Source organism: Solanum verrucosum, unplaced genomic scaffold (genome assembly GCF_900185275.1).
Source record: "Solanum verrucosum unplaced genomic scaffold, falcon-dt-bn FXZP01000126.1, whole genome shotgun sequence".
Classification (NCBI taxonomy): Eukaryota; Viridiplantae; Streptophyta; class Magnoliopsida; order Solanales; family Solanaceae; genus Solanum; species Solanum verrucosum.
In genome coordinates, this window is record NW_026020033.1 from 509,585 (window position 1) to 524,023 (window position 14,439).

The window sequence follows — 14,439 nt, forward strand, 5'->3', positions numbered from 1 at the left end:
ACAATCATACATGTAAGAACATACTCCACATGTTATAGATAAATATATATATATATATATATATATATATATATGTGCACACATACACACATGAATGTGTATTGTATGTAGATCACATAGATACATCATACAAAATATATACGGTTAAAACTTTGAAGTAAAGGTCGAATAGGAGAAAGACTGTGTGTTGGCCCTGAAAATGTCAAGCTTACGCTGATTTTACTAGAGCTACGTTTTTTAGCATGTTGATTTTGAAAAAGAAAAACTGATGTAGCAAAACCAAAAAGGACTGAGCATGTATCAATAATTTTATATTAAATAAACTTCAATACTGCTACCGATTATCACTTCTGGTAAAGAAATGGATCTTGGGCCCAACTCAAACTCAAAAGCTAGCTCATGGGGGAGAAATGTCCAGGACCATATAGGAGACCACCCTCCCAGTAACCACCATTGTGGGACTCCTTCACACCCTCCCTCATGCCCGGGGCTTCAGATCTGGTGCATGAACAACATTTTAAAAAAATGGATCTTGGGTCTAACTAAACTCCAAAAGCTTAGCTCAAGAGAAGAGGATTGCCCAAGACCATATAAGTAGACCTCCCATCTCATTAACCATTGATCTGGGACTTCTTCACACTTCTCATAAGAAAATGACTCCTCATTCAGTTTATATTTGTGAAATATGATCTACAACCTAGCCCGGGGAAATAAATGTTTTACCCATAGTGTACTTCCTGCATCATTTGGTGACCCATTAGAAAAAATATACCGATAACTTCATCTTTTACATTGTTTTACAATTGGTAGCATTATACTTATGCATAACTTCTAACCAGAACTAATTTGACTGAGTGAAAAAAACAACTATTTGAGATCATCAAGGATTAAGTCATTCACGCATGACATAAGCTAGTTTAGTGAATGGATAAATAAACACACCTGATAGGCTCTTTCCAGGAACCATCACAAGTTAAAACAAAAGAAGCTTTGGAGATTGCTTCTTTGAAGGAGTCATCCTCTTCCATCAAATATTTGATATCTTGTAAGATGGATGAGAGTAATCCATCTTGAGAAATAAACTCAGGCATGTGAGTGATTACATAATGTTTGATGAAGTCCGCCTTTGTAGGTTCTGCAACTTCTAAGTATTTATTCAAAATGATCCTTTCCTTCTCTGATTCGATTCTCAAGAAATCATCATTCAATAGATCTTCATGTACACCATTTGGTTTTAGCCATTTAGCTGGCCTACTCAAAGATACCATTTTTCTGCTCTTGAATGATTCAAACATAGGAATCTCTTTGATGATAACCATCTGACTGCTATTCAGAGAATCTTCACAGAACCACTTGGACTGGAGAATATAGCTCCTAAGCTCATGCATTTCTCCCTCCAATGCATTACTAAAGAGTCCCTCAATCTTTTCTATCTTCACAGCGGCTGCCAACAATGCATTTAATATACCACTTGCCGTGGGAGGCTGGACATAACGCATTAATTGGGGATGGTCTATTGGGAGGTCGCGCGTCAATATCAGGCATCCAACACGCAGCAGAAGTGATGACATATTTTCACTCCATCCACCATCTTTGATCACATTGGAATTTTCCACTAGCTGCAGGAGACAATTGTTTAAAACAGGCAAAATAGGCCACTTCGAAAACAAAGAGAGATCATCACAAGAAGACTTGAGATAGCTCCACAGCAGTCTCATCCATTCCAAGTCAGGATGTCCTTGACAACCAGGGACCCAATTCACCTGTTTAGCCAGCTGCCAGTCTGCTGGGAGTAATTGCACAAAAAGTCTCTCAAGCAAAGGGCAAGTCAAGAAAGTAATGTTAAAATCTTCACTTTGGGCTACTTCCCATAACTTGTCATAGAGAAAAGCAGAGATCCCAGCATCTACAAGTTGGTGGGGAAGAGAATCCTTAAGAAGACCATATCCGTCACCTTGAACAATATAAATTCGATCACCCTCCCCCCTCTTCTGAAACTTTGTAAATAAACCATTGGAAAGAGGTATCAAGGATAAGCCAAAGTAAGTGCTAGATTGAACTGGAGTTCTTAGATCAAGCAAGCAGTATTCTAGGGTTAAGATCATAGCATTTCTATCTCTAAATTCACGACTCCTCCTAATTAAAAGAGTACGGAGCAGTTGAGGTGTAAGAAAATGCACTCCCGGGCATATCTCCTTAAATTTTTCGACAAGAGCCTCAGGGATGGTTGCCAATGGCAAACCAGCATCTGATAATGCATCCACAAGTTCCCGTGCCTTGTCAAAAGCGAAATCTGGAAAAATTGCTTGCTTCGTTGAGATCCATTGTCCACCTCTAGCTTTTGTATACAATACTCTAAGACCGGAATCTGAGATGAAGTTATAGAGTTTCCGCACCACTGACGCCCATGGTTCATATCCCATCTTGATTGGCCAAAAGGAGAAGAATGAATCACATGGGCCAATTTCTGAAGCAACTTTCTCAAGTAAATAACCATAAGCTGGAGCAACAACATCTTCAAGTAGGTACATATTCCACTCAGAGCGTTTCTTCCCACCCCCTGCCATGTCATTACCAAACCATATATCTCTTCGGTTAGATGATAACTCAAAATATGCATTGACATGCACAGGAAGCCCAGTAATCACTGGCAGGGGCAAAAAACAGAAGGCACGACCCTCAAAATTCTCAATAGAACCAGCCGATGCCACTGGGAAGTCTAGCAATTTAGGAGCAATGAGATCAGATTTCTCAAAACCATCATCCAAATCGCTTTCAATTTTCATTGTGTGTAAACAAGTAGCAACACATGCCCAAGGAATGGCTTTGTGGTACTTATTATCAAGGTTGTCATGGTTATTCTTACCTCGAATGAATCCTAAGCACTCACTAGTTAACCACAAATGTGCACGACCACCAGAAGTGCTCTTCTCAGACAACATAATCTTATGACACTTCCATGGCAAGTCTATATTCACAGACTTACATAATTGGTTAAGGAACTGAACTTTATTAGTTTTGTCATGCTGCTTCCCATACATAAGACTGAAGACCTGATGATTTGGATTACTTTCATCCTCGGGATCACCTACATTTTGCTTGTCAACACAATGTAGCACTTGCATTTCACTGTTAGCACCTTCTTTGACAAAAATCGAAATACTTTTCACATTCCGCAGGAAAAGCAACGTCTCAGAGACAACCTCTGAAAAGGAATGAAATAGAGCTAGGACATCATCAGGTGTGTACCCTTCTTTCTTTATTTGGCTTCTAGAAGCAACATTTGTACTCCTAAGGGGGAAACGGAAGAGGGTACCTGGGAAAGAATGTTGTAGATCACACCCAAAATGCAGAAATGGAGAAAATTGATCAGGAAACTGTTCTAATATTCTTCTCCCAGCGAATTTGATCCGTAGTCCAGGATGCGAAGGAGATATACCAGGTAAATTGCAGGCATGTGGGTCAAACATAACAATATTTTCTCCCGAAACAAAAGTTGGAATATCCGTGAAGTGATAAACACAATTAAAGCCCAGCCCAAATCTTCCAATGGCAAATGGTTTCTCTAGTTTGGTCTCTTGACCTATACGAGAGATTGCATACAAATCTTGGGGAGTAAAAACAGAGTCGTTGAAACAGTACAAAGCAGGTCCCTGCCAATCCGCCATTTCAGGAGAGAGAACAGATGAAGTCCCATATTGAGTTTTATCCAATAAAAAAATCACCTTAGAAGCATTAGCATCCTCTGCATTTTGTACCAGCTCAAACAGAGTCCCAGGTCCATCTGCATACATTTCAAGTATATGTTTAAGCCTGGTTGTTAATGCCTCATGCTGCCCAAATGCTTCAGCAGCACCAGACAAGCTCAGGTTCATGGAATCAGAACTTTCTGCAAGCAACATCCTTCGAAGAGAGCGTACTCCAAGTTTCTCAGCGACATCATTAGAAATGTTCCCATGCACAAATCTATGGACAGTTTGACTTGCATTAAAAGCCATATTAGATGAACTACCGAATGAGGAACTGGGATCTTCTGAATCAAGCAACCAGGGAGCATCATTGAACACCAAATCCGTAGCAAAAAGCAATCTACATGACACATCAGGTAGGTAGATCTTAACTGGATCTTCAGAAAACTGAACTTCAGAAAGATGTTGTGCAATTAATATAGCAGCCCTGATTTCCTGAGTATCCAAAGGAAGGGAACCTTTCTTTATTGCCATTCGACTTAATATATTAGCATAATCATTAGGACACAAGAACTCTCGGATGCCCAGCTCCACAAATAGTTCTTTGAAAACTGCCAAATCCACAGGTATAACACGCATATAAGGAGCCAAGTGTAGAGGACCATTGAGGACAACCTCATCAGTAGTTGCAAATCCATCTCCAACCCAAATCCAGCGACAGCCCTCTAAAACAGCTTTGACAATGTCAATTTCATCTGAAGCAAGCATGTTCATCAATATAGAATATATCCTTGGCATTGCTAAGGCTAATTCCTTCCTTAGCATTGGATCAGTAACAATTTCACTATTTTTCCCAAGCTCAAGAAGCTGTGCAGCAATTACACTTCCTGCAGGTGGAGAAGACCAACCTAATTGATTAGATAAAGCTGAATAAGAACATTCTCCATCCAGTATGCGCATGCTTGCAGAGACCAGCCACAAGTCAGAGTATAATCTCACAAGTTTAGGAGGAGCAACCACGGATGAGACAGCAGGCCATGGTAAAGATTGATACGGCGAAGAAACAAGAACCGGGCACCAGCATACTAACCGAAGATCACTCCAGAACTTCTCTAAGTCAGATTTAACATGACGAGGTTTAAATGCATTTGTAGCTCTTGAGAACATTCTATTCATGGTTCCATGATCATCCTTGGTTGGATCAGGTAACCACTTTGATGCATTCACTTCCAAATATGAAAGAAGCACTTCACCTCTAGAATGGGCAGTTTCTGGATCGGTATGCATCAATTTTTCCACCCTTCGAGCACTTTGTATCACTGTCTCAGTGGACACAGTTGTCCTGAGACCCAAACCTTGTAATATGTCTAAAATACCAAATTCCTGGAAAGCACCATAAGGAAAACTATCACAATCTTCCAATAAAGCATATAATTCCTCATTTCTAGGATCATACATCACCGAAGGACTTCTCATGGAGCCATTAGACGTAGGGATGAAGTCCAAGTTTCTCAGATTTTCTTTAAAATGTGCATCCTCAACACAAAGATGAGGTAGCTCTCTCAAAATCATAATCATGATGTTGTCACGAAGGTCAGGGTCCAGCAAATTGACCCTATTTAAGACGTGCTTCTTGTAAAAGTCAGCCTTTCTCATTCGTTCAATACCAAGATATCTATTTAGCACCTCTTCTTCAGTATTTGAAGAACTAATAATGAACTCAGCAGAAAGGAGAGATGCAGAACAATCCGAAGGTGGCAAGTATTTTTGAGGGTTTACTAAATCAGAGAACTTAACACTTTCAGAGTGCTCTACACCATAAACTCGATAAACAGGCAACCTTTTGCATTTGCATAAGTTGGACACATCCATACAATTGCCAATATACCACCTCGGGTCCAGAAGAAATCCACGAAGCTCATCTCTTTCTTCCACTACCAGATGTTCAAGAAAATCTTCCGTTCTCTCACTAGAAGAGACAACATCAAAGATAGACTGCAGAACACCACCACCATCAGCATCACAGACATAATTAGGTAAGTCTGGATGTTGAATATCATGACAGCGATCTAGTATCTTGCATCCTATGTGAATCAGAACATGTTGCATTTTATCAGACAAGTTTTCTGCATTCAGCAATTTTAAGTGCCTAGACGGTCTATACAAATGCCCCGAAGTCGATGGTAAGATAGGCCAATCACCAAAGAAACTTAACTCTGCACATTTATCTCTGAGATAACGCCAGAAGAGCGCAAACCATGACACTGTTGGAGTAGAACATGACCCAGGGTCCCAAAGAACTTTAGTTTTATATTTCCATTCAGCAGGGAAAAATTTGGGCATTACTTGAAGGAGCTTGGGAACACTGAAAAAACAAAGGTTGGCACCAGATGCCTTCGCAACAGCTGTCAGTCGGTCCAATAAATTGCAAGGGATTTTCCTGTCGATTACTCTATCAGAAAGGTTATGAAGAAGTGTGTATTCCAAATCGCTGCATATAAAATAAGAGATTCCATTTGTTGGTCCAGACATCAAACCAAAGTCCCCATTTGCTAAAGGAAGTAAAGGCAAACCAAATGTATGAATGCCAACATCTGTATCAACAAGGTCCTCAAGGCAATACTCCAACAGCATATGCCTGTAAGATCTGTCTATTGCACTAGCAAACTTGCTTTCCCTAAGATAATGACGAACTGAATCCGGTGTAACTATTTTCCATTTAATACCAGTAACACAAGTCACAAGCATATTAAATAATCCATTTGGCAAACAAACAACAGGCATGCCTAGCTGGACGAGTGCATCATCAAGCTCTTTGCTTTTTGACAACTTGCTATCATGAAGAAAAGCTTCTCTTGCTGAAACCCAGTTTCCACCGTTGACATTGGAATAGAAAACAGGGAAATCAATGATGTTCTGGTAGATCTGTTCAACTAAAATATTCCATGGCTCTTCAAATGAACCAGTCGGCCATAAAGAATAGTAAGTCTCAGTAGGACCGAGCATCTGTTGCACACCCAGCAGTAATTGAGCATAACTAGGAGCTACAACATCTTCTAAGAGAAGCCTATTCCAGAGCGAACGAATTCTTCCAGATCTGTCCATATCAGATCCATACCAAATGCCTCGACGATTTGAGGAAACCTCAAAGAATCCATTAATTTGTGCACTTAATCCAGTTTTGACAGGTAAAGGCAAGAAACAGAAAGCCTGACCTTGCTTAAGTACATCATCCTGAAAAATGAAAAATAAACAATGACAGATATATCAGATGAGTAAGCACTGAAACTAACTAATAGAGAAGCCCTCCTTTCAATTAAATAATTCTTGATGGAAGAAGGAGGGGAGGGGGGTCAGAAAGGAAGCACAGAAGTCCAGAGTCCCCTTAACTTCTGAAGCCAACACATGAATTTCAAGTGAGACGTGGTAAAGTTATTTATTTCAAGTGATATTCAACAGGTATATACGACTCGTAAAATCTGGTTATATAAAAGAAGCCAACAAGTAGAAAAAAAGGGAACAGCTAATTCCTAACATACTTATATGTATAAGTTGGTTCATCAATGTGATTCCCATCCTCAATCAATTAGATGGGATAACTTTCGGCTGTTCTACCTTAAAAACAGAGAAGATGACACATATTAAACACCAACGAGGACTAAACCCATACCAATAAGCACTGATGCCTAAGTACTTTAGTAGCACCAACAATTTAGGTTACAAGCCCAATGTTAAGCACAAGAGACAATCAGTGGTGTCACGAACCCACAGGATACCATAACATGAGCAATTTCAAACATATGACACATCAATTATAGGCGCCTGAAGCATATCCCACAAAAATGTATTACCAAAATGAAAAGAAGGGATAGGCAAATTAGATAATCCGCATTTGTTTTCCTTTTTTCTCTCAATCTGTTTTGTTCATTAACAAGCACAAGGGGGTTGGGGGTTGGTGGGTATTAGAGAAATAGGAGAGATTTATTGGGAGACGGCCTATTGTGTTGTCCAACCACAAGAGTAACAAAGGTCTGGTCTGAGTACTGGCAGAAGTAAGAAGAAATTCCACCAAGTACTTCCTCTACTTCATTTGCAATGACACTTAACCTTATCCCAAACTGTTATGTGCCTCTATTTCATTTTTACATGGCACAACTATTTCATTTTTACATGGCACAAGGCCCTTTAACGTATCCCAAATTGTTCCAACCACTTCACGAAATAACACAAATAACGTTGTGCATACCATTCAAAACTTCCGATGGCGAATTGAATTGAATTTAGTACATCGTAATAATGCAGGAATCTAAAACATAGTCAATAGTTTGATGTGGATTTTGAGGAGAGAATTGGATCAAGGAGGGCAAGTAACCTCCTCTAAATGTTATGAATTTTACATACAGGAGATGTACTAATGGGGTGATTTTTTATTTCATTTTGTTGATCAAGTAAATGTGTTTCATTCATATACATGGCCAAATCGTATATACAAGCGGTATACCAACAGGTAAAGAATCTACATGATATGATTCTCCACAAACTCCATCCAAATCATCTATACAACAAGGAACTTTCTGTTTACACCAAAAAAAAATAAGGGAACGGACACTACTCCTCAACTGAGAGAAACTTGACTCTACACCTTCAAAAGCTCTTATTTCTCTCTCCCAACTACCTACATCAAAACAAGTGGAACCACGTTCCAAGCCCTTCGTCTTGTTCTCCTTCTCCCACTCTTCCAACTTAACATCAACAACAACAACATACCCAGTGAAATCCCACTAGTTTCACAAAAATATCCCACTAAGTGGAGTCTGGGGAGGGTAGGGTGTACACAAACCCTACCACTACCTAGAGAGGCTGTCTCTGAAAGATCCTAAGCTCAAGTGCATCAAGCTCAAGTAAAAGAGGAAGAAAACAATGAAGAAAGCATATCAGTAAATATGAAAAGTAGTGTAACGTATATAAGAAAGGAACCAAGGAAAGACAACACTCTACCCCTATTAACCTCCTACCCTAATATGCAACCTCCACTTCTTTCTATATAGGGTCATATCCTCGGTAATATGAAGTTGCGCCATATCATCTAATTACCTCTCCACAATACTTTTTTTGGTCTATACCTCTACACCTCTTTTGATAACCCTCTACAACTAGCCTCTCGTACCTTTTCTCTGGGGCGTCAGTGCACCTCCTCTTCACATATCCAAACCATCTCAGTCTCGCTTCCCTCATCTTGTTCACCACAAGGGTCACTCTCATCTTCTCCTGAATAACCTCATTCCTAATTTTGTAGATCCTAGTATGCCCACATATCCATCTCAATTTCTTCATCTCCACAACATGCATTTTCTGAACATGTGAGTTCTTGATTAGCCAGCACCCCAACTTAACATCAAATCTTTCAAAGATTTCGGTATTGCCCATAAAGTATCAAACCACCTTAAACATATCCTACCATGATCTCAAGTTGTCCCGCAAAGTAGAAGAAGATTATCCACGTCCTTGCCCGTCTCTTTACACATGTAACACCAACTGACACATACAACCTTCCGTTTTCTAAAATTCCGTTGTCAAAATTCCCCTCTAGAATCTAGCCAAGTGAAAAGGGCACACCTTTCTTGGCACCCTTGGAATCCATATTGCATTACAAGGAAAATTCAACTCCCCCCTAACCAAAAACTTCTCATAAAAGGACTTCAGAGAGAACAGTCCATTATATTTTGAGAAAGCTCCATTATTTTCCAATCCCCAACAACAAGAATCGGGATTATCAACTAGATTGACTTGCCTATGAAGTAAGGGTAACAATCTTTGAAACTCAGTTTACTTCCCAATCTTGAAATTCCCTTCTAGATCTCAATTCCAAAAAATCTCTTCACTTTGTGTCCCCCTAATTTGCTGGCTTGACAAGTCTCTTTGGCAGGACAATCTATACAAACATTGGAATTCATCTTCTAATAAAACGTCCCCACACCAATTATGTCCCTAAAAACAAACTCTCCTTCCGTCTCTGACCTAGGATGAGTTATATCCCCAAAAATTGCCCCATCCCTTCATGATAGGCAAGGTGATATCCCGGGTGCTTCAACCTCCTTTCGCAACCCCATATTTATCCGTTATCACCTGCCTTCACAAAGCATGTACTTCCACCCCGAACCTCCAAAGCCACTTACCACTTAGTTGTTTCTCATTTCTCCCCTTTGTTCTTTCCTACCATAGACGTTTTGTTAGCAATTGTCTTTTCATAACTGCTTCATTTGATATCTTGCTTTTTCTTTATGAAAATATTTTTGTATCACAGCCTCACTTCTTTTTTGGCATCATAGCCTTAGTTAATGTAGATAACTACAGTCTACAAGTCATACTTTTTTTTGAAACTGGTAATGTTCAATACAGGTCATACTTAATTGTTAAGTTATGATATAAATCATTTTATATAACTTAAAATATGTTATCTAATACATTTTCTAAAGACACTTTTATCACAAGATTTATTACTAGCCAGGTCAGCATAAGTATTTAAAATTATCCACACTATACCAAATGTGGGATACAAATACAATAATTCATCTTGATTGTATAGTTAATATTCAATGATATTATTGAATTGTGTGACCATCTCATCTAAAAGCTTAGGTTGTTAGAAAGAGCACACTTCTATTTACTTGAGTATATTCTCAACATGCCTCTCACGTCCTGGCATAATACTTTTTCATGGGCTGGTATGGAGATTCTTTTTGAATCTGGATTGCGGTAAGATTTGAACCTACAATCTTTGCCTACTCTAATATCATATTAAAGGCACGAATCTTGAGTCTAACTCAATACCAAAAGCTAGATCAAGAGTGAAGATTGCTCAAGCCATATGAGAATACCACACATCCCTTGACCAACTAATGTGAGACTTTTCAACTATCGAGCCATAATATAATTAAATAATTAAAATGTGTGATCCCTCTAACGGCATTATGCTAATACACTTTAGCGTGGTATCAAAGTAAGACTCATCCCAATTTTTGGTTTCTCAATGTTGAGCCCCCCATATTATATTGTTCACGTTCCATACGTTCAATCCTAGGCAGGCGAGGGGTTGTAAAAGAGACCAACGTCGGTTGGCTAAGAGATGGGTGATCTCTTTATATGGCATGGGCAACCCTCACCTCTTAAACTAACTTTTGGAGTTGAGTTAGGCCAAGATCCAGTTTTTTAACATGCCATAAGAGTAGGCAGAGGTTCTAGTCCAAATTTCACCGCCACCCAAGCAAGAAAATAACAAAATTCCATGTGTTTAGCCAATGAAAAAGAATCAAATCAACACGTGAGCCAGTATGTCGAGACATAATATAATTAAATAGCAAAAAAGTGTGTTCTCTCTAACCGCTTGAACTTTTAAATAAAATATTCACACTTCTTCAACAACAGCATATCCATTGTAAGCCCACAAACGGGGTCTAACCCACATTTCTCACAAGTGGGTCTAGGGAGGGTGGTGTGTGTAGTCTTTGCCCCTACCTTTTGAAACTAGAAAGATTGTTTCTGATAGACCCTTGGCTCAAGTGAAACATATCAAAACAAGTATGGGAAGGAAATACAAAAGTATAGAAGTAGCGGGAAACTCCTTGCCGAGGGCCTGTGCACCCCCGGGATTAGTCGGGGCTCAAAGAGACTCGGACACCCGGTGCAAATCAAAAAAAAAAAAAAAGTATAGAAGTAGGGAAGGGAACAGTAATAACAACAGATAATACGATAACCGAATCAAAGGAAACAGCATGCAGCAACAACAAATGAAAAAGACTATAACAACAACAAGCATGAAGAACAACACAAAAATACAATAAGCAAGGCTGAAGGAACAACAAATAGAAATAGAAATCTAAGAGTACGAAAACACAAGACTAATAATTGACTATCTACTACCCTTTTTTCCTAATCCTCAACCTCCACACCCTCCTATCATGGTCACACACTTCAACAAATATTGAAATTCCTCCTTATCCGTAAAGCATGACTTCACCTATTTACTTGATTGATTGAGTTGTAAATTGTAAAATAACTGGAAGGGATAAACTACATTACCTTGGATGAATTATCTGATACGCAAACAGCAACCGATGCCCAAGGCAGAAGGTGAATATCGAAGTCCTTTGATGCTTTTGCCGCAAAAGCACCTATCCTGCTAGACGGTGAAGACAATCTTTGTACTATATAAAACCTATCAGTTCTCTTCTGAGGATGACTCCCATTGACCGCCTCGCTCAAGAATTCCAATGAAAAGGTATCAACGAAGGAATCATTTGAATCAGTCAATTTCAATTGTCTCAGAAGTGCTTGACGATGCCAAATGGTATCACTGTTGTCAGAGTTCACGGAGCAGGAATATGTCTTCCGTGGCTCGGCCAAACCAACATCCCATTCATATATCTCTATTGATAATACACTCTTAAGAAAAAGTAGTGAGAAAACTCCTTCCTGATAAAGCTGTCCTAACATTGACGAGATATCATCCTCCAAGTAGCCTTGCTTGGAGAGCTTACTTCTAGCAGCCTGATCTGCATTTCTCAAAGGGAAACGGAATAAAGTTCCATGGAGAGGACTTCTCATGTCACAACCAAAAGCACAATATGGAGAAAACTGATCTTTGTACAGTGAGATGGCTGAAGAACTAACATACTCAATCCGTTTTCCAGGATTTGATGCTGAGACATTTGGAAGATAAACACCCTGGGGATCAAACAGTACAACATACTTTCCACTTACAAAGGATGGCAAATCAGTTAGATGATACACCGAGTTGAAGCCAACCCTGAAAGAAAAAACACCAATTCAAAGAAATGAGATGATTGCATTTGCCAGGAACTTAACAAGATTGAGGGGAAAAACAGTACAACTTCCCCTCGACCTTTCAGTTATTTCCCTTTTTAAGCAAAAGGAGCAAAATTTTCTTCATTTTAAATTCAGTACCAAGTTCCCATTGTGAATTAATATGTTCGAAATTCAGATCAAACAATGGGAAAGACTCTTCTTCAGAATTACTAATTACTATTGCAGAAATCCTCAATTATAAGAAAAGAAAAAAAAACAGTAATATTGATATCAAAGGTTCTTTTGAAGAAAAATAAACAATTTCTATACTATAGCAGTTGATATGTCTGCACCTTCTTCAGAGAATTATAGCTTACATCTCCTTGATTGGGATATAACTACTACTTAAAATTTTGACTGCAATAGCTTCTTTCTGGCATAGGTTCCTAATAATTTTAGTTGTTCTACACTTCCCTGAATTGCTTCCATGTGACCTCCGAATATTTGTACTCAACAGTAAACACAGACAAAATCACAAATTTACAAAATCAGCCTAGTACCAGTCCAGACTCCAAAACCGGTAATCTAGTTTAAGCTCTCATAATCTCAAGTAGAATTTTGCAATTTTAATATCAAAAATACTTGAGATAGCACTTTAGCACAAATTTGATAAAGTGGCATTTACTCAAGTATACACATTACGCATCCAATTACCAAATTACCAAAGTTCACATTAAAACCAACTAGTGAGGACAGATTGAATATATGAAATTACCCGAAGCGACCGGTTTTCCAGGCCTGGCCATGCTTGCCACTGCCACCAATCCTAGAAATACTAACAAAATCCTCTTCAGAGAAAATGGCATCGTTGTAAGCTAAAAGAGCAGGGCCTTGCCACTGTGCGAGCTTATCAGAGAGCAATGACTCGGTCCCGTGATTCCGGCGGTCAAGGCAGAGGCAAACTTTGGTAGCTCCGGCATCGTCGGCGTTTTGAATGAGCTCCTTAAGTACCGTAGTTCCCTCCGGATAATTCAGCAAAACCTCTCGGATTCTCCGAGTTAGATCTACTTTCTGACCGAAATCTTCGAGGAGGATTGACTCCGGCGATGTAGAGTCCATTTCCCGGCAATAATTATTAGGGATCAAGTCAGAGGCAACCGCAACTTGTGAGTCAAGTCATTACAACAAGTAGATTTGATGTGCGAATCAACAATGACCGACTGAAGAAGAGGAACATTATATATATAAAAAATATAATATACGGTAATATTTTTATATTTTAGTAGTTTAGAATTAAGGGGTATAAAAATGAAAAGTTTTTGGCCAAAATCATTCTTAAACTATATCTCAAATTTAAATTATATTTTTAAAGTATTATTCTTAGCAGAAAACATCCTTCAAGTATTTAAAAATGTACAATTTTCATCCTACTACTTGAATTTATCAGAAAACTAACAAATCTCACAAAAATCAAGTCATCCCTTCGTAATTATCATTCTTAGATACACCAAAAATACTATCGTGAACTTTTTCAGTAATTGAGTTTAGCATTATGCAATATCTTTTAATTTGATAGCTTTTTTTTTTCATTTTTTTTCATGCAATTTCATATTAAAAATATTATTAATTGAAATATGTTTCTTCTCAATTGAATATGCTAGAAGCAGCGTTTGCTGGAGACTTCCACTTCTAATAATGTAGAAAGAAACTCAAATGCGAGACATAATTGATATTTTGATCACTTCAATATCACATTGGTCCAAAAATTTATTGATCTAAATACAATTGGCAATGAAAAAGGTAAAGATAATTAAGCTCCAACTTCTTTCCGTTACTAAATGAGAAAAAGAGCAGATCATGTATCCTTACACCTTCCAAACATTTTTTGTTTCAGTAAGCAATAGTGTATAAGATTTTTAATATTTTTTTCAGAAACTTCTTATAG

At 38.5% G+C, this 14,439-nt stretch overlaps 1 protein-coding gene across 1 annotated transcript in view; it reads right to left on the reverse strand.

The window, feature by feature from the left end:
- LOC125821597 (uncharacterized) overlaps positions 1–13,701 on the reverse strand; it is a 47,621-nt gene extending 33,920 nt beyond the window's left edge. The window contains exons 1-3 of the mRNA XM_049501016.1: positions 13,270–13,701; positions 11,769–12,495; positions 943–6,923 (exon numbers count right to left, since the gene is read on the reverse strand). Coding sequence (XP_049356973.1) covers positions 943–6,923; positions 11,769–12,495; positions 13,270–13,613 — 7,052 coding nt within the window. The 5' untranslated portion in view covers positions 13,614–13,701. The remainder of the gene's footprint in view (positions 1–942; positions 6,924–11,768; positions 12,496–13,269) is intronic.
- Positions 13,702–14,439: the final 738 nt, after the last annotated feature.